The 20,836-nt window shown below is 42.0% G+C and overlaps 1 protein-coding gene across 1 annotated transcript in view; it reads left to right on the top strand.

Moving 5' to 3' along the window:
• CACNA2D3 (calcium voltage-gated channel auxiliary subunit alpha2delta 3) overlaps window positions 1-20,836 on the top strand; it is a 931,470-nt gene that overhangs the window by 431,320 nt on the left and 479,314 nt on the right. The window contains exons 6-8 of the mRNA XM_090284008.1: window positions 6,178-6,309; window positions 17,948-18,008; window positions 18,102-18,252. Of these exons, the coding sequence (XP_090140134.1) occupies window positions 6,178-6,309; window positions 17,948-18,008; window positions 18,102-18,252 (344 nt within the window). The remainder of the gene's footprint in view (window positions 1-6,177; window positions 6,310-17,947; window positions 18,009-18,101; window positions 18,253-20,836) is intronic.

The raw sequence follows: 20,836 nt of genomic DNA, 5'->3' as shown, positions 1-20,836 counted from the left end.
TTCCTTCCTTCCTTTCCCCTATCTCTTTCTCTCTCTCTCTCTCTCTCCCTTTCTTCCTTCCTTCTTCCCTCCCTTCCTTCCTCCCTCCCTCCTTTCCTTCCTTTCATTCTTTCTTTCAAAGGCAAATACTTCAAAAATCCAGTTGCACTTGAATTTCACCCCTTCCCTTCAAACAATGGTTTGGGGTAACAGCAATCTTTCTTTCTATATTAGCCTACAATCACTCAAATATACTCAGATTCTCTAGATATGGACCCATATTTTGTGGTAGAAAATGGCAAATCTAAATTAATACAGTGCTACTCATTCACTGGAGAGGAAATAATATTGAATAAAAAGATGAAGTGCATATCAGGTGACTTTGAGATCTGGAGGAGAATCTCAAGTATTAAGGCACCCATGAAGATCCTGATTACCTGAAGGGGGTCCTAGAAACAGGAAGTAGGCTATGCTTGCTGTAGATTCCAGAAGATAAAAAAAATTGACTTTGGGACCATGAATAAGAGCGTGATGAGCCTTGGCACCGGTGGAGTACAGATCGTGTCTCTTAGAAAATGTGTGCTTAGCAGAAAACTTGGCCTATCTGCTCGCATCCTCACTGTGGCCCGCCCACCTCCCCGCCCATATCGTATCTCTCCCCCTTGCCCCAGCAACACTCTCTGACTTACTGTTCCTCAAGGCACTGGTGTCTTCCCAGCTCAAGGCTTTTGAACTTGCTGTTCCCTCTGTCTAGAAAGATCTGATTGGCCAAGGCAGTTTGGGACTGATTCCTTGTTAGCAGTCAGATCTCTCCTCAAAGGGGTCATCTTTGACCACCCAGTTTGAGTAAATCCCCTTCCTCCTTTCGACACAAGTAACTCTCAAGCCTACCATTCTTTTTTATTGTCTTTTATACACCCCTTTCTATTTGGAATTCTCACTTATTGTCTGTCCATTGTCTCCCTTCCTCAGATCAAAACATCAGCTTTGTGGTCTGTTGGTTCACTGCTGAGTGCTTGATACAGTTGAAGGTCAATAAATATTTGTAGAATGATCAAGTGAATGAAAGATTCATCAAGAGTATCTTTCCCTAATAATCTGAGGAAATGTGAAGAGACTTAGGTGGATAGTCTTAGGACAGCTAAACTGCCTCAAGGTTGGGTTTGGGACCTTACCACAGAATTGCGTGTGACAGGTGAAGTCCCCGATGACAGCTCTGGAGGCCTCCCTCCTTACGTGCCTTTTCTCAGCAGCTTTTAGGGGAGGGGCTACTCTATCCCCTTCTACAGATGAGACTCTGGGCTCAGGGGAGTTAAGCCACAAGTCCAGAGCCATTAGTCAACAAGTACTGAATGAAGACCTGAGACTCTAACTCCAAAGCTGGAGTTCCAGACTGGTTTGCAGCACTGCAAAAGCACAACCCAGTGACACCCGCTGTAGGGAACAGAGATGAACAATGGACATTCTTCTTGGGACCTTATTTATTCATTTACTGATGCACAGAGTAAAGAATGGCCACTATGGTGGAACATTTTGTATATGCCAGTTGCTAAGTGCTTGCATCCATTGACTTCCTTGAACCCAAGGGACTGATTGTCTCAGGCAAGACTCAGGTGGATGAAACTGGTGGCTGAAAGATGATGACAAGATGGGCTACTCATTCAAAGATACAGAACTAGAATGGAAAGTTGTATGAATGCTTGTAGGAGGGAGTGTGCAGAAGGCATGTTGGCCATCTGTAACACCAGGTGATCCCTTTGTAGCAAGTGCCAGCCACAGGGGAGAACAGTTATTTAGGTGATAATAAAAGAAGAAAACTACATAGGTGATTTTTTTTGGGGGGGGGTGGCGGGGGTTATATGATACATTATAAAAACAGATCAGGGATGTGTGAGATGCTTTTCAAACACAAATTGCAAATTGATCACAGGGGTGGTATGGGACTCTTACTGTCTAAACATCTGCTAGTCATCTGTTTTACTAAAATCTAAACATTTGATAGACTTTTGACTGGCATCAGAAGTGATTTAATCTCTCAGTAGACAGAGGAAGTAGGAGGTAGGACTGCTATTCCTGGACTTCACATTGACCGGTATGAGTAATGAGTTGATGTGAAATAGACATGAACATTGGATGAAATGACCGTGTTATGTGCAGTTCACTTTCCTGAGCACAGAAGGCTGAGCATTGACACGTACACTAGACATTAAGGAAAATGATCTTAATCTAACTTCGTACATTATAGGTGGGACCCATTGACAAAGGTCAGGAAGCTCATAAATTACAATGCAGACATAAAAATCTGAATTGTTTCCATAAAGAAAAAGAGAGAGAAGGCCTTTAAACATGCTTTTCTGAGTAAAATGCGTACATTTATTAAACTCAGATTAAAAAAAAAACACACACACACAAACTATGATATGTTATAGGATAACTAAGAGAGTATAACTACATGTACTGGGTTCAACAGTGGCCTCCAGCACATCATGCAAATGTGACCTATTTTGGAAATAGGATCTTTGCAGATGTAATTAAGTTAAATATTTTGAAAAGAGGTCATCTTGAATTTAGGGTGGATCCTAAATCCAATGGCTGGTTTCTTCAAAGAAAAAGGAGAGAGATTTGACACAGACACACAGAGGAGACAGACCTTGTGACAACGGAGGTAGGCATTGGAGTGATGTGTCTGCAAGGCGAGAAACATCACAGATTGCTGGAGACCACCAGAAGCCAGGAGAAGGGCATGAAACAAGTATTTCCTCAGAGCCTGCAAAAGGAATCAATCCTGTCAACTGTGATTTTGGACCTCTGGCCTCTGGAATACATTTCTGTTTTAAGCCACATAGTTTGTGGTATTTTGTTATAGCAGTCACAGGAAGCTAACATATTATATTAAACTCCTAAGAAGATTAAGGTAAGGTAAAGCTCAGATTAATTTAAGACTATTAAAAAATCCTAAATGAAGCAAAGGAGGTTTTTAAATAAAGTTTGAAACAAAACACAAGGAAAAAGGTAAGTCTGCTACTGAGGAGAATTCTGTCTTTACAAGTGACTATACAAATCTGCCCAGCAACAACAGAGTTACTCTTTTATAACTTTTTGGTTATTTTTAAATACCAGGCTTAGTGATAGTTATATATATGGTAGATGGATAATGCTATAGTGAGGCTACTTTTGATGTACTTACAGGGACAAAAGTGCTTGCAAGGCAGGGATGACATTCTTCAGGCTGCCCTTCCCATTTGAAGTCTCTGCCCTCTTCCTGCTAGCCATATTTGTTGAGTGGGAAATGTGCTGTGTAACCCAATGCTCTTGACCATAGATTATTGAAGAGTGAGTGGGAGAAAGAGAAAGAGAAGGGGGAGGATGAGAAGAACAAAGAAGAAAGGGGAGGGGAAGAGAACTCTGGGCTCTGGAGCTGCCCAGTTCTTTACTCTTGGAACTAGGGAACATCAGGTTGGGGCGCTGGTCCACATTCCAATGTAATGTTTACCTCTTCCTCAGTAAAGAGTTGAAAGAGCTGGGGTCCTGGCTGCATGGGGTGAATGACCTTTAGGGCTACGTCACTTCTACTTTCTGACAATAAGTGGGGAAAACCATTTTTAACTTTAAAAAAAATCCAAATACATAGATGAATATCCCACTTAATGTCAGCATTTTCCTGTATTTTTTTTTTCAATCTCTTAGATGATGGTAACAATGAACAGCAATTCAAGATTTTCTCTTTATCAATTTGCTTGCTAAGCAAGCTTGTGAAATCAATACACTGTGATTATTTTACAAGACAGAGGAAGTGTTATTTGAAATATTTGATCAAATGGATGTGTGTAGTACAATCCCCATTTTAACTAGACCATATCTTCTGGTAATTCTGCTTCTCTTGTTCACATACCCTAGGAAAATTGAAGCCCCCCCCCCCACTTGTTTTTTGAGGAAGCCTAATTTCAGAGCAAGATTTGATGCCAAAATGAATGGAGAAAGTAATCCTCAGACCACCACAATTCTTTTTGCATTTCTGAATACGCTCACGGTTCCCCAAGTGATAATCTTAGGTTTCCAGGACCACCTGGGTGCATAGACATCCTTTTACTACCTCCAGTGAAGCCACACTCAAGAAAAAAGAATTGTCTGACTGGAAACTGTTTGACTACTTAACATGTTGAGACTGTTAGCTAGTAAATTGGAATTTTTGCTTCTAATTGTGGAATGTTTTTATATGACGCTGACATAATTGAGGCCATTGATTGAGGAGGCAAGAACCATAGATTTTTCAGTGTTATTATTGTATTTGCTTCTTTGGGATTAATTTTGGGGGCTTTTGTAGCAGAGAGTGAATCAGAATAATTGTTGTCATGCTTGGGCAGGAACACAAAAGGGCTCCATTTTCTGAGATTGTAAAGATAAAGTCTTTCTTAAAATTACTTTGTGGTAAAAGGTTGAATTGGTCATTTTCACTCTCCTAGCCTGTGATATGGTTATTACTCTTCACAAGAGTTAGAGCATTTACCCTTGAGATTAGAGTCAGAACCCCAGTTGCCTATTGAATCTGGGTAAGTTGCCTGAAAAAAATAAGGCAGCCAGAGGAAAGACAAGGAGACAAGATGCCAAGCCTGCCCACTGGGTCAGGGGCCAGTCTGTGGGCTCTATCTCAGCCTCTGCAGACAAACAAACATCTTGGGGCAGTCAGCTGGCTAAGGGCAGGCAGTGTGGAGGAGAGTGTGGGGTGCGCTCTAGTGACTTTGTTGGAGTACCTAATTTACTTGGACATTTCTAACACTACTTCTCTCACTGTCTTACTGGGTACTGAGTGACTCAGGCTGTCCTCACCCCCTTGCCTGTGTAGTATGGAGGAATCTTTGAATAAGGGTGCCATGGTGGGATTGCTGTGACTTGGAATCCCACAGGGAGCTCTGGTGAGGTTGTGGGGCTCCAGGCTAGTATGGAATACCTGCACTGATGGCTATTTGAATGCCTTTTGCCACTAGTCCTCTCCTGCCCATTATTTTAACCTTCCAAACAGCCTTTTATGGTGAGCGCTATTATTCCCATTTTACAAAGAAGAAAAACGCAGATCAGAGGTTTTGCCACTTACTAGCAGGGGGCTTCTAGGAAAGAACCTAACCTTCTTGGCTCAGTTCACATAGCCTGGATGGTGGGCTGTGTGGGGGCGCTCTGGTAGGGTGATAGGAGAGGAGCTGAGCTCAGTGCCTGTGCCCCAGGAATGACTCAATGGGTTTCCCTCTCCTTCCTCTTCCTCTTAACACGCTCATCCTCTTGTTGTTCTTACCTCCATCATACTGACACTGGACAATTATTTTCCCTCTTGGGGATGTTGCTTAATGTGTAATCATTTTGAAACAGGAGCCTCGGAGGTTAAAAAAGTAAAAAGTGGACAGTCACAGATCATCCTCACTGCTCCACCCTGCTTCCATCAGTATGCAAGAAATATTTGTTTCTTCTCCTTGGGTGTCTTTGCCTTTAATTCTTACCTATGGACAGAAGGCAAGGGGTTCTCTGTGGGTTGCCAAAGGTGAGGAAGGAGATTTTCTTATGGGAAAGCAGGGCGGAAGAGTAAATGGTTGTCTGTAATCTGGAGAACAACCTTCATCTTAATCATCCATCCACCTACTACCCACCTCTTCATCAACCCACACATTTTTGGTAATGCAGCAGAAAACCGAAGCAGGACTGTGCCTTCCTTCCTGGAGCTCACACTCTGCTGACCAAAGAAGCAGAGAGATTCAGTTCTATAATTCCAGTTTACTTATCTATTTTTTTAAAGGAAACTTCTAAGTCTGAGGTAGAGAGAATTTGAACGAGGCTATGTTGGCTGAGGTAACTGCAGTGAGGAAAAAAACATGTTTTTCATGTTTTTAATGCTGAGTTCTGACTCAGGAGGGGGACAACAAAAATACCGCTAAGACGGTCTCTCTTTGCTTTTTCAAGAACTACAGTCCTATGTGAGATTGGAAGTTACAAATAAAGGGACATGCCTCACCAGTAGGGGCTCCCAGTGTGCTGAAGGGCTCACGCAGGATGGGGGAAGCCCTAATGTATGGAATTTCTAGGAACTATGGCTTTCTGCACACTTTTCTGCAAGGTGGGCCTCATGCTGGTAACTGCCAGCAATGCAGGATGCCCACCAGTTTCTATCTCATTCAGTTTGTAACATCCTCTTCTCTCTCTCTTTTTTTTCAGACCCAGCAATTGTCAATGGGGTTTATTGGTCTGAATCACTAAACAAAGTATTTGTGGATAACTTTGACCGTGACCCGTCTCTCATTTGGCAGTACTTTGGAAGTGCAAAGGGCTTTTTTAGGCAGTATCCAGGTGAGTATCCGGCATGGAGGATTATGATTCACATTAAGGAATATGTAATATTTTCCTTTGGGGTTCAGGGTTAAAATTTCTCTTCCTTTCCTTAGGAGGAAATGAAATTTTCTGAAAAGCAAAATGAATGAAAAGAACAAAACAGAAACCGACACATAGACACAGAGAACAAACTGATGGTTGTTGTATGGGAGTGAGTTGGGGGCTTGGAAGAAATAGGTAAGGGGATTAAGAGGTATAGAATTACAGCTGTAAGATGAAAAAGTCATGGGAACTTAATGTTCAGCACAGGTAACACAGTAGTGTAATAACTATTTGGTGACAGATGTTTAGTATTTAACATGGCGATCATTTGCACTTTATTTATTTATTTAAAGTATATTTTATTGATTATGTTGTTACAGTAGTCCCAATTTCTTATCCCTTCGTTCCCCCCTTTCCAGTACCCCGCTTCCATCCAGCAATCCCACCCACTTAATTCATGTCCATGGGTCATGCATATAAGTTCTTTGGCTTCGCCCTTTCCTATACTATTCTTGACAACCCCCTGTCTATTTTGTACCAACCAATTATGCTTCTTACTCCCTACACCATTTCCCCATTTCTGCCCCTTCCCTCTCTCAGCTGATAACCCTCCAAATGATCCCTATACCTATGATTCTGTTCCTATTCTGATTTGCTTAGTTGGATTTTGTTTTTCTTTTTTAGATTCAGTTGTTGATAGTTGTGAGTTTGTTGTCATTTTAGTGTTTATAGTTTTGATCTCCTTTTTCTTAAATAAGTCCCTTTAACATTTCATATAATAATGGCTTGGTGATGATGAACTCCTTTAGCTTTACCTTGTCTGGGAAGCACTTCATCTGCCCTTTCATTCTAAATGATAGCTTTGCTGGATAGAGTAATCTTGGTTGTAGGTCCTTGCTTTCCATCACATTGAATACTTCTTGCCCGTCCCTTCTTGCCTTCAGAGTTTCTTCTGAGAAATCAGCTGATAGTCTTATAGGCACCCCTTTGTAGGTAACTCAGTGCTTTTCTCTTGCTGCTTTCAAGATTCTCTCTTTATCTTTAACCTTTGGCATTTTAATTATGATGTGTCTTGGTGTTGTCCTCTTTGGGTCTAGCTTGTTTGGGACTCTGTGCTTCCTGAACTTGTATGTCTATTTCCTTCTCCAAACTATGGGAGTTTTCCTTCATTATTTTTTCACATAAGCTTTCATTTTCTTTCTCTTCCTCTTCTCCTTCTGGCACCCTCTGCTCCTTCTGATTCAGATGTTGGCACATTTAAAGTTGCCCCAGAGGTTCCTAAGCCTCTCCTTATTGTTTTCAATTCTTGTTTCTCATTCTGTACTGGTTGACTGTTTTTTTCATCCTTATGTTTCAAATCATTGATCTGAACCCTGGTTTCCTTCCCTTCACCATTGGTTTTGTGTGTATTTTCCTTTGTTTCATTTAGAGTATCCTTCACTTCTTCCCTTATGCATTTGCCATACTCAAGTATATTTGTCAAGCATGTGAGCATCTTTATCACCAGTGTTTTGAACTCTTCATCTGTTAGGTTGGCTATTGCCTCCTCTGTTGGTTGGCTATCTTCTCGTCTCTTAATTCTCCCACTGGAACCTGATCTGTTCCCTCTTCTGGGCCATACATCTCTGTCTCCTCATTTTTCCAGGCTCCATGTTTGTTTGTCTCTGTGTCTTAGGTAGAGCTGTTGCACCTATTACATTGTAAGGGGCGGAGCTTTAGGTATTTGTCAGTACAGGGCGACTTGTTTCACCACCTTGTGGCACTCTGTGGGGGAGAGGGGTCCGAGAGGGAACAATGATGCTTGCTCAGCACTCACCCCTCTTCCAGGCACCTCTGCCACCTTTGTATGGGACTGGCGCCTCTCTAGCTGTTGACCTGGCTGTTGCCCCTAAAGTTTGTGTGTCTGCAGATATTGTAGGACTCTGGGGCCCTTTAAACAAACAGACTCTGCTGAGAGACAGGCAGTTTCTTCCTCTTCCCCAACCTCCACTGCTTTGCTCAGTCAGAAGCAATGAAGTTTTATTGTCCCAAACACTGGAACCATGAGCTGTTCGGTCTGGCCTGGTGCTGGGAGCACTCCCCAGGATTCCCTCCCAACCTTTTAAAATGTGTGACTGCATTTTCTGCTGGCCTGCTACTGCTGCTGCTGCTGCATCTGCTGCTGCCACCATACTGTGTCTTCTCCACCCCGGCTCTGCCCCTCCTACCTATCTGGATGAGCATTTCTTCTTTATATCTTTGTTTGTTGGACTTCCATGCAGCTTGATTTTCTGGAACTTCTGGGTGTCTCTAGTTTTGAGTAGTTGTATTTCTTCTTAGTTGTGAAGGGAGACACAGCATGTCTGTCTATGTCTCCATCTTGGCCGGAAGTCCACTTGTAAGGTATTTAAATGTCAGATCACTGTGTTGTACACCTGAAATTAATATAATATTGTTTTTCAACTATACTCCAATTAAAAAATCTATTAATACTATTGTCAGATGCAGGGCAGGAATGGCGATGTTGCATCTGCACACCCACATGCACACATGCACCAGACATTTGAACCAGCATCTTTCTCAATACAGTAATTCTCAGAGCTGCCAAAAGTCAGCAGTTGGGATATGAAATGTACCATATTTAAACGTTTTAGAGAAGGACTTGCTTTACTACTACTACTACTACTACTACTACTACTACTGCTACTGTTGTTACTATTATTATAATCAGGGAAAGGAATAAGTCATAATTGGGCAGAGGTAAGTTCTGACTGAAAGGTATAGGAAATGGAAAATTTGAACTGGAGTTTCCCCACTCCAGAGCTTACTGCCCTTGGGAGAAGAGGTTGAAATGGCCAAAGCACCACTGATGTCAGTAACCCATCCTTAAGGGCCACCAACAGAACCTTCAAAGGAGTGTACTTGTCAGAGTTTGGCTATCTTGCCTGTGGAACAGGTGTTCATTCTGGGGCCTTCCCAGGCCTCTACAGAATTTAATTCTGGCTTGGTTTGAATTTTAGTTAAAAAGGGAAGTTTTAATTTTGCTTACCGGTTGTGAAAACAGGACTCGAGGCTGCAATTGTTTCAACAACACAGCTGTACAAATTAACAAGCTCAACCTAAAAGAAGGGAAAAATCACCCTGCATAATCTTGGATCAATTAAGTGGAGTCTTTTATGTTTTCATTAAGTAAGACTAGGCACCTGATGTCTTCCCACTTTGAGGCACAGAGACTGCCAGCCTCTGCCTTAAGGAGTTGTTTGCCTTGCACACAGCACCTGTCCCCTGAGACTTGCCTGCCGAATGTCTGCTTTGCCAGGTTATTCAACATTTCTCAGGAATTGTTCAGCAGGGCATGCATGTTCCTCCTGGAACTCACAGAAATTTAAACAATAAGTATCTTATTAAAGATAATGTTATAATAAACAGTGGTCTATTAAAGTTCCAGTATCACCAAATTACAGTCAGCTTTGATACACACAGCAGAGAGTAAATTTAACACAGATGTTATTGAAATTAGAGCATGATGGGTGGCTGATTCTGGAGGAAGCCACAAGGACATCTTACCATCTTACTATGTGGCATTTGGATGAAGGTAGAGAGATAAGTGGAAACCATAGTTCATATGTTGTCTCCACCAGCAGGAAATCCTCAAACTATGGTCATGAGGAAATTTGAAAATAAAGGTGTATTAGACATCTCAGGCTGTCATAACAAAATATCACAGACTGAGTAAGTAAGCAACAGACATTTATTCCTCATAGTTCTAAGGCTGGGAAGGCCAAGATCAAGGTAACAGTAGATTTGGTTATTGGTGAGAGCCCTCTTTCTGGCTTGCAGATGGCTACCTTCTCCCTCAATTCTCACATGGTAGAGAGGGGAAGCCCTGGTGTTTCATACTCTTCCTAAAAGGGCACTAATCCTATCATGGGGACTCCACCCACATGGTCTCATTTAAACCTAATTAGCTTCCAAAGGCTCAGCCTCTTTTTTCCATCACATAGGGGTTTAGGACTTCAACATATGAATTGCAAACATTTAGTCTATGATAAAAAGGAGTCCTAGTAGAGAGAGAATATAATAGGGGATATTAATTACGTACAAGATTTTTATCAGTCAGAACAGTCAACTCAGAAATGCTTGTAATTCTTTTAAGACATTTGTAGCAGAATTTTGACTTTGTAAAATTTCTGCATCTGTTCTATGTTAATGTAGACATAGGTCACAGTCCTCCAAAGGGGTTTTATTGTCCTGAAAAATGTCAGAGTCACTCAGTGCTTAGTTCTGAAAAGAGAGCACATCTGCAAATCTCTGGTCTCCTGGATATAACATGATTATGGGGAAAATGATCCATGGGTGTTTTTTGCTAGGGTTTTTTTTTTTTTTTCAGAATGCATCTTTCCATGTTTAGAGTAATATGGTAGTATGAATCAGTGATAAGCATGCATGTCCTTAAGCAGAAGGGATGTTTCTTTATTCATACCAAAGTGTCTCTTGAGTTGCTTTGTTCTGAGCTCTGTGTGAGGCCCTGAGGATAAAATGGTAAACTAGACAGAAAAGGTCTCTGCTCTTGTGAAGCTTGCTCTTGTTGGGACATGCACTCATTGGAGATTTTGATTGCAAGTGACAGAAACCCAGTTATATCCAGCTGCAGCAAGGGGCACATTTATTGGCTCATATAACTGAAAATCCAGGGGTTGTACTGTTTTGAGGCACAGCTGGATTCCAGTAGTCAGCAATGTCATTTGGATTTTGAATCTTTTCATTCATTCCTCATCTCTACCTTCCTCTATTCTGACCTTGTTTCACTGACAGGTGATTTCCTTATGATGGTGAACATGGCTGCGGGCTTGCAGGATTATTCTTCAATGATGGTCCCAGGGAAAGAGAGAGCATCTGCCTCAGTAGCTTGGATGAAAGTCCAAAGTTTGCTTGTTCTGGGTCATGTGCTCACATGTTGAACCCAGGGACACTAGACAGTGGGTAGGGCCAGTCATCTGAAACCAGGGGGATTAGTGAAGGTTACTGTAGTCCTGCCTGGAGTGGATACTGAAAGGAAGGGACAATGACCACCAGGGGGAGAGGGACAGGTGAACAAGTCCTCATGATACAGGGTGTTTCATGCTAAGGCAGAGGAAATAGAGAGTGCAAGGGGAGCACAGAAAAGGAGCACCAAATTCCATCTTCTGGAGGTGGGAGGAAATTCTCACTGGAAGGAGAATTTTAGTCAACATTGGCCTGGTAGCACACTTGTGATGATGTTGTCCATTTCTGCGTAAGTTCACATAAGTGTTCACAAGTTCCACTCATGTGCTGTGGGCACATGGCAACAGTTTTGTTGCGCTGTCTGCAAGAACTTTCTAGGACGGTGGAAATGTTTTGAATTTATAGTGTCTCATGTGGTAGCCAGTGACCACATGTGGCTCTTGAGCACTTGAAATGTGCCTAGTGAAACTGAGCAACTAAAATTTGAATTTTATTTACTTTTAATTAATATAAATGTAAAATTAAATAGCCACCTGGGACTAGTAACTACTATGTTGAATGGTGTAAGCCTGTAGGAAAAGATGTTTATAGTCTGATACCCAGCTTCCAAGGTGCTACCTTTTAGTGCCTGCATTGCAAAAGGGTCTCACTGAACAGAGAACTTCAGATAAGCCCTTCTAAACAACAACAACAACAATAACAACAACAGCAAAATGCTATTAAAGGGCCTCTGAGCTCTGCAGGATTGGTTGCTCAGGGCTCACTGAAGATCTGCTTATTTCAGTTTCATCCTGGGGAGCCTCTGGGAGTGCTGCGAACGTTAACGTTCACACTGATGATGGTGATAATGGCCTCTGTTTATTGAGCACTCAGCTGGGTGCTTATACAAGCATTGCCTGATTTAATCCTCACCATAATTCTGTGAACTGGAGCTACTATATCCACATTTTACAAATGATGAGACAGAGGCCTAGAGATGAACTGACCAACCCAGGGCACACCAACAGAGTGAAAGGGAGTTGGTGATGGTGTTAATACTGCAACCACCTCTTTCTTTGTTCTCATGGTGGTTCTTACGCTACAAAATATGAACTCTGGCCTATAGTGCTAAGCCATCAGGCTTTCAGTCCCTGTCTCTTTTATTGGGATATCTGTCCTAGGAGCACAGAAACATTTGTTTTGTCCATCACTTGTCACCAGCACCAAAAGTAACACATTGTAGGTACTCAATATGTATTTGTGAAATGAATAGCTATATCTCTCAGTGGATCAAAGTCCACCAGATCTACTGTCCCCCATCACACTGATAGTAGCAGCCTCCCCCTTTCAGAACCAATAGCGCTACTGTCTCTCTGGGAAGCTGGTCACTGGCTGCAGTCCAGTGGGCCTAAGTGACCAAGGAGGGGACCAGAATAAACAATATAGAGCTATGGTCCCCTTTTCCCCATTATTGTTTCCTCTTCTCCAAGTCCACCTAAGTCCCTGCTCTTTTTATCCCGATGTCCACCAAGTGCTGCACCCTGGATGCCCCCTTCTGTTGACAATTTACCTCATGGTGCCTAATGGGCACCGTGTTATGTTTAGAAGTATTCTCCAGGTTTATCGTCTTCCAGGAGGGAGATTCATAACTGCACAGTGAGTTTTTCCTGGGAGCCTTGTCCAGTTCATGATTTTACAGTCCTGTGTCGGGCCACCAGTGCTGATCCATCACTGTGTTCTGGCCAATTCTTACCTTTAACTAAAATGATATGGCTGACTGACAGCTCCCTGTAACTGTCCTTAACTATATCGAGAGAAAACTACCTTTATGTCACAGACAGATCAGCATCTAATCAAATACAGACACAATTAAATTTATGCATGATGATAAGCTCAGTTTCTTCCCCAAATCAGACTTGCCATTCTAGAGCCTCATCTCAGGGAGCTGGTTCCAGTAGAAGGCTTGATGATCACAAAGGGAATTTATTTTCTTGCCTTTGTCATGATTTCTGTGCCACATGAAGGTGAAAGCTGGTTCACAGTACCTATCTGAGGAGGGGGACAGATATCTAAGTAAAGCACTCTCTGCAATTTTGGACTGCTATAAGCTGTTGGCTAGTAATACTTCATGTATAATTTCTATGCATAGCATTACTTAGTGTTTATTCTCCTGCCCATTTCCTCACCAAGCTCATGGTTAGCAGTGGGTGAAGTTGGTTGATGTTGGAGTTCTCCTTCTTGACCAGCTCAACAGGACCACTTCAATGAATGACCATGGAAAACCATAGTTCTCATAGCAACTCTTGAATTATTCATTTATCTTGGTGAATGATTTCTCAAGACATTGTTAAGGGAGATGACCTTGGTTGAATGAAGGAGCTTTATAATTTCTTTCTGGAGGAATACACAGCCAATGTCTCAAAAGACACTTTAAAGCTAAATTTGACTACAACTCAACTCACATTAAGCTAGCATTTCATTATATGCATAGATCAGCTATTTTAGATTCAAAGCTATATTGGGAGGCATTCATTTAAACTTCTGCTTTAGGGGCAAGTAAAAAGTATTTGTCAAGGAAGGAATTGGGCAGAACTTACCCAGTTGGGATAAACCAACATCTGCTACCTCTTGATTTTCCTTCCTTTGTTTCTGCATTTTTCTGGGCATTTTGCTCTCAGGCAGGGAAGAGAAATCCCAGCTGCAATGTGATAGTGAGTGTTTGTTCAGCTGGTGCCTTGTGAAGATGGCTTGGATGTCACTGGCAGTGCCAGGGAAGTTTTACGAAAAAGACTTGGCAGGAAGGGGAGAAAAGAAACAATGGGCTAAGACACCCTCTGTTGAGGTAGAGATTTTGAAAAGGGGAGATTAGAGTCAAGCAGAAATAAACCCAGAAGCTAAAAAGATATTTGGATTTTTATTGTGCACTTTGTTGTAGTTCTTAGTTCTGTTGGATGGTGTTAAACCTTTTTGTCACATGAAATTATATTGGCAGCATGTGGCTTGACTTTCAGATGATGTTTCATGAGGCTCTGCTCTGTCGGCCCTGCTATTCATTTCCATGTGCTGAAGGAGAATGTGAAGTCACACATTGTCTTAGATGAAATTTCTTTCTTTCTAATATAGTTTATAATGACTTTGGGGGCAAAGCTTGCAATACAGGAATATTGTACAATATTAAATTCTATCAGATTTGATTATTTGAATCTGCAATAGAGATTTCAACATTATTTTCAGTTCCACCTGGGACCCTGTATCCTCTGAATGTTTAAGAGACCCAATCCTCTGAAAGCATAAGAAGGGAGACTAGCAATTGCTGATGCTCCCAGAAGCCTTGAGTGCTGCATGAAGAAAGATGGCTGAATGACAGCTAGTCTGCTGAACAGCATTGTTCCTCTTGTCTTGAGACTCATGCTCCATCCAGCCTGGATGGGGCCCCAAAGGCATGGTGGCACTTTTGGAAATTATGTGGCTCATAGGAGTACTTCTTTGTTAAGTGAGAATGCCCTAGGTCTCAATGTTGTCTCATTGGAGATGGGCTTACTATTATTTCTCTGGGATTTGAAGTTACTTGAATATTTTCAAAGTATCTGTATGTGCAAAAAAAATATATGCTAAGAAGCTGATATGTCCCTAGGGAGATAGTACCATCTGGAGTAGGATTTCCTGAAGTTTGTCTCCTAAAGCATTTTCTGGTGACATTTTTAGGGTAGGGCTCAATGGTCTAATTAGTTTGTCAGTGCTGCTTCTCCTGTCCCAGCCACAGAGGTTCAAGCTGCACAGAAGCAGATTAAAGGCTCTCCAATATCCCTCCCATGGCATGGAAACCAGTTTTATTTGTATTCATGTAACTCATGCTAATATCCCATAGAACTTTTCATGGGACACATTTATGGAAATGCCTGTGTAAGGAGGAAAACAGTGGCATGACATCTGGGGTTCAATCCCTTGTCCTAACTAGAAATCTTAGGAAAAACTGTTGAACTCTGAGAACCTTGGAGTCCCTGCTGGGCAATGGAGGATTTGGTCCAAGTGTCAGATTTGAGCAAGTTGACCCCCCAACAAAGCCCATCCAGTCCTGACGTTGAGATCTGGTGTGACCTTTATTGTTGTGTCCAGAGCAGCTGACTCGAGATGCTGTCTCCATTGCTGCTCAGTGTATACCTCATGTCCTGACCAGGAGAGCCTGGGCTCTAGGATCCTGCTGCCATTGGGCTCCTTGCCTCTGGCACAGACATTCCTGTGCAAGGTCACTCCAGCACTCCTTTGGTTCTTTGAACTTGAAATGCTCTTCTCAGCCTCAGGAACTTGGCAAATGTTGTTCTCTCCGCCTGTGGTATTCCTCTCCACCCCATGGCCACCTCTCACTTAGGCTTTACAAGTCTTACCCATATGTAATGGATTTAATAGTGTCTCCACTACAAATTCATGTCCACTTAGAGCCCCAGAATGTGACCTTATTTGGAAATAGGGTCTTTGTAATATAATTAGGTAAATTGAGATTAAATCATACTGGATTGGGATGGGCTCTAAATCCAAGGTGACTGATGTCCTTATAAGAGGGGAGGGCATAAGGGCACAGAAAGAAGACAGCTATGTGAAGCTGGAGGAAGAGACTGAAGAGATGCAGCTATAAGTCGAGGAACACCAAGGATTGCTGGAGGCCATCAGAAACTAAGAAGGGGTGAGGAAGAATTCTTCCCCGGAACCCTGAGAGGGAGCATGGGCCTCACCCTCTACAACTGCAAGAGAATACATTTCTGTTAAGCCACCCAGCTGATAGGCCTGTGTTACATTAGTCCTAGAAAACTGATATACCATCATTGTGTTCTCAGATCAAAGAAGAGGCTTCTTCAATTTAAGGATTAGAATCACCTTTTGTATACTAATGTAGCCTCAGGTATACATAATACTTCTACCTGATGTCTCTGTTTCTTGTGATTTCTTACTTAGTGTCTGCTTCTCTGCTAGGTGTGAGGCTTCCTGAGGGCAGGAGTGTCTGGGCCCCTCTTTCTTAGTCATTGCTGTATGTCCATCAACTGTCAGAGCACCTGGGAGGAATTATAAGCCCATTTGCAGAGAAATGATCTCAATCCAAAGGAGTGCATGCAATGTCATTAATCTGATCCCCCCAGACCTTGGCCTCAATACTGGGGCAGTGAGAGAGGACTGCACACTTTCTCCTCCTAGTGAAGCACACAGTGGTGGGAGGATGGATGGCAGAGTGGGGGGTGAGGTGGAGGATGGTCAGATATGCTTCTTATCTAAGAACACTACCCGCAATTTAATTCAAGAAACACCCACTAACTGCCTACTGTGAGTCAACACATTAAAAGATAAATTATCTTTATATTGGACTCAAACCAATTCTTTGTGGAATTACAAATTGGAGCATTACCTAGCCTTACCAAGGATATAATTGCGTCGTGTGTCAGGACTGTGCGATTCTAGCTATTCTTGGCTTTAAACAAAGCAGTGTGTCAGATGTTTTTAAAACAAATTGCATTCTGGTCCCTTGGTGTACAATATCATGTCAGCTTTGTTTTATCTTCATTACCTAATGGCCTTCAATTGGCAGTGGCTTCTCATACTTCTTTTTTTTCTGATTTGTTGCAGGTGGGAAATGTAGGTACAAGGAAGACAGAACAAAATGACTCTTTGGGTTACAAATTGCCATCTCACAGTTATCTGTGTGATCATTTGGGGGGGGTGTTATCTTAAGCACATGACTGTTACTGGCCCAGTGTGGTCCAGAAAGCTGGCCATCATTAATTGGAAAGGAGAATCTCAATGCTCCCATTTGAGTCACAATTTTCTCCCGTGAAAATAATCTTTCTGTCCTGATTGTGTTAACTCCAAAGTCTATGTTTCAGATCTTCCATCTCTGAGCAGCACTGATTGTTGAAAACAATGATTTTTTTATATTATCTTCAGGCAGCAAACATTTTTATTTTTAAGTAAAATTTTATTCTTAAAAACTAAGCTGTAAATAAAGAATATCGGCCTTAGACACATCCTGACCAGTCGGCAAAGCATGAGGCTAAGGGTGTTGAATCCCATTTACACTTGGGAGAAACTCCCCAGGCTTCTAAGCCTGAAATCCAAACTTCATTACACAGCAGAATTAGGGCCATTTTACTTTATTTCAGTGTGGAAGGCTGGGCCAAAATTCCTGATTTTAAAACCAGGAGTCAAGAAAGAACAGACCCTGTGTGTTTTCTGAAATAGAAACCTACCAAATGCTTTCTACCTGCCATGCTATAGACATTACCTAACCCAGATCCAGGGATGGAACTCAACTCTGCCCAGAGGTCTATGAATGATACCCTCAGGTCCAACAATTTGAGGGACAGTGAGAAATGACCTTGGCTAACTTTATCATCAGCCCTGGGAAGGGGCTGGAGTCACGTCCTTTCTTGATGGACAGTGCTTTACTCTAGACGTCACCACTCTCTAGCAGTCTTGGAGCAGTGAGCTCGGGCTGCTTGCTGTGGCATTCCAGCCCCAAACACCTCCCCAGAGCTGGTGATGGAGCACATGACGGACTCCAGTGTTGGTCTTTGTGTGTGATTTTTCACCCTGTCCATTCAGTCAGCAAAGCAGAGCAGCCTTAAAATGCTATGAATAAATATTTGAAGTTTCTGGGTTTCTTATAACTCCATTTTTCTTCTAGGGATTAAATGGGAACCAGATGAGAATGGAGTCATTGCCTTTGACTGCAGGAACCGAAAATGGTAGGAAATGGTCAAGCCTCTTAGTTATTTTTTAGAAAGAAAACTTGCAGAGAGGTTCAAGATTCATTTTTGCTTTATTTTCCCCTGACCTAGGTACATCCAAGCAGCAACTTCTCCAAAAGATGTGGTCATTTTAGTTGATGTCAGTGGCAGCATGAAAGGCCTCCGTCTGACTATCGCCAAGCAAACCGTCTCATCTATTTTGGACACTTTGGGCGATGATGACTTCTTCAACATAATTGCTGTGAGTGCGGCTCTTTCATGCTTTCTGTGCACTTTGGGTTCACTTGATCTTTTAGTACCAATGGTTAACATTGTTATTGCATTTGCGTGCAGAGCGTTAGATGCCCCAGGATGAGGACTGGTTAGTCCCCTGTGGGTTCGCTGAGTCGTGATGTTGGAAGGGCTTTGGTAGACTGGAATGCAGTTGAGCACATTTTCTCTCCTGATCATGCAGGCAGGTGCTGCACCCGGAAGAGTAGGAGCAGATTTGATTTTCCTGGGGATCCAGCCTTTTCAGAATTAGATCTAGCAAGATTCCCTTAAACTTCTAGATTTTCTCATTTGGAAATTAGCTTCAAGCTAGATTAGTCTGATGACAATGATAGTAATAACAATCATGATGATAAAATGATTAAAATGTGGAGAGTAGTTGTAGACTCACAGAATATCTTATCTTCAGAAACAAAAGTGGCATTTATGAAGTGCCTACTGTGTACCATTTACTTTACTCTTTGCTTTTGCATTCTCTTTGTTCTTCACAGCAATGCTAGGTGGTACGATGGTGGAAGTTGCATAGATTGAGAGTGTCAGTAACTTGCCTGAGGTCACAGTGTTGGGAAATGGGAGATACAGGAACCAAGCATGAGCATGACATCCTCTCTGGAAAGAGCCCTGATCCAGTTTTGCATTTCCAGTTTTTTTTTTCCTCCTCCCCAGTTCTGTAGTATGATTCTTGTCTCATCCCTTATGTCCCTCTCACTCTTTTCCCAAAGATTATAGCCACAATGAGCCTGGGTCTTTTCCTTGAGTACTTAACCAGGTGCTCCTGCATTGGATCACTTGTGCTTTGCCTCATCACATCTGTACAGGACATCAGCTGGCAAGGGAGGCCACGTGGTGAGGACGGCAGAGCTTAGGCTTTGGAGTTGGGGCTTAGTTTAGAATCCTGGTTCTGCCACATACAGCTGTGTGTTTGGGGCAAACCATGTGATTCTTATCATCATTCCACCAGCTGTGAAGCTGATATAATCACATCTCCCACAGGGTTGCTCCCAAGTGACCTGAGCCAGTGTACCAGAGGCCCTGATCAATGGGAGAGTGCTAGTTGAAGAGCAGTGCCCTTGCTGTGGTCTGCCTGGCTTCCCTGAGCACCTGAGAAGAATGTATCATCAAGGGAGCCTATTTCTGGCAGCCCTCTGCATGTACACAGCACTCACTTTTATTCGCTAGGCAGAGGGCAGGGTGTTTAAATGACATTGGACTTGCAGAAAGGATTGCTTGAGTTAGTATCCTCCTACCTGCAAGTGCTTCTGATGGGACTCTGAGCAAAAAGGCACAACCACAGGGCACCATGATTTATAGCTTCAGAATTTAAAAAGCCCTAAAAAGGAAAGGGAAATGAAAGAGAAGCATAGATTCCGTGGAAGCAGGGGTTAGTCTTGTTCACTCATTGAACGGTCCTCAGTGCCTAGGACAATGCCTGGCAAATAGTAGGAGTTCAAATATTTTTTGAATGAATAATACCAGGGGCTGCCTTCCACAGACAGCCCGCTGTGTACAAGCCACTGCTGAATGTCTTGTGTAGATGATCTCATTGCATCTTCTCCCAGCTCTGTGCTAAGTGGCATGGAGACAAAGACACCAAGAGGTAGAAGAAACAGCTGGCTTAAGTTCATGTAGCCAGAGAAAGTGGCGCAGTGAGGACTCAAACTGTCTAGCTTTACATCCCCCTGCTTCCTGAGCAGGTGTGGAGCCGCTCAGCCACCTTCCTGTGAAACTCCTGTGAAACTCCATGGTCAGGGACACAGCTCTTCCCAGAGCGGCTTTCAGATAGAACAGCACTTTTCCAAATCAAGAGAAGTTACTCTAGTTACCAGTTTTATTAAGAATATGCAAATGTGGCCTGATCTTCACATATCCTGAAGCATTTATAGATAAGAAGCAGCTAATTTGGGACTATCTTTCTTATTAATCTTTAATTACTCATTACAGAAGTATCAGAAATTTGCATAATAAGAAGAGCTAACTAATTACATCCTGAATTCTTTATCAGTCAGGATTTATTGTTCTGTTAACAAAACCAATCGATTGAAATAATCTCTGTAAAGTCATTAAGATATACAAACAGTGTCAACGCAATAATGAAGAGAGGGTGATTAAGATAATTAAAAGTAGACATGTCAGTTATTATAGAACAGTTAAGAAAAAAATTATTATTATTGCCTCATATTGTCCTTTTATATGAAAAAAAGTCCATTGGACATCTCATTAATCCTCTCTATATATGTTTGTTAGTTTTTAACATAAATGGTCAACTTTAAGACTATATACATAATTATTTCAATAACTAGAAAGATACTCTGAACATTGTTATTTGAGGCTCCTATAGCAAAATTATGAACTCTCTTCCCCTAAAGAATAAGGAAATGGATCAAATATGTTAGTGGATTTATATCAAAAGGCTGAGGTCACAAAAGGAACCACTAACTAACAATAACTTTTACATATTGATTTATTTTAATACAGTCAACATATGTAAAAATTATAAGCAATTCAGAAATGTTCCCATTCCCTTTACATTTGGCATATATTCTTCCAAATTTTTT

This window comes from Furipterus horrens, unplaced genomic scaffold, assembly GCF_987537825.1.
Source record: "Furipterus horrens unplaced genomic scaffold, mFurHor1.1.pri manual_scaffold_7, whole genome shotgun sequence".
NCBI classification, from domain to species: domain Eukaryota; kingdom Metazoa; phylum Chordata; class Mammalia; order Chiroptera; family Furipteridae; genus Furipterus; species Furipterus horrens.
Note: the sequence above shows the minus strand (reverse complement) of the source record. Positions and strands in the feature narration are given on the sequence as shown.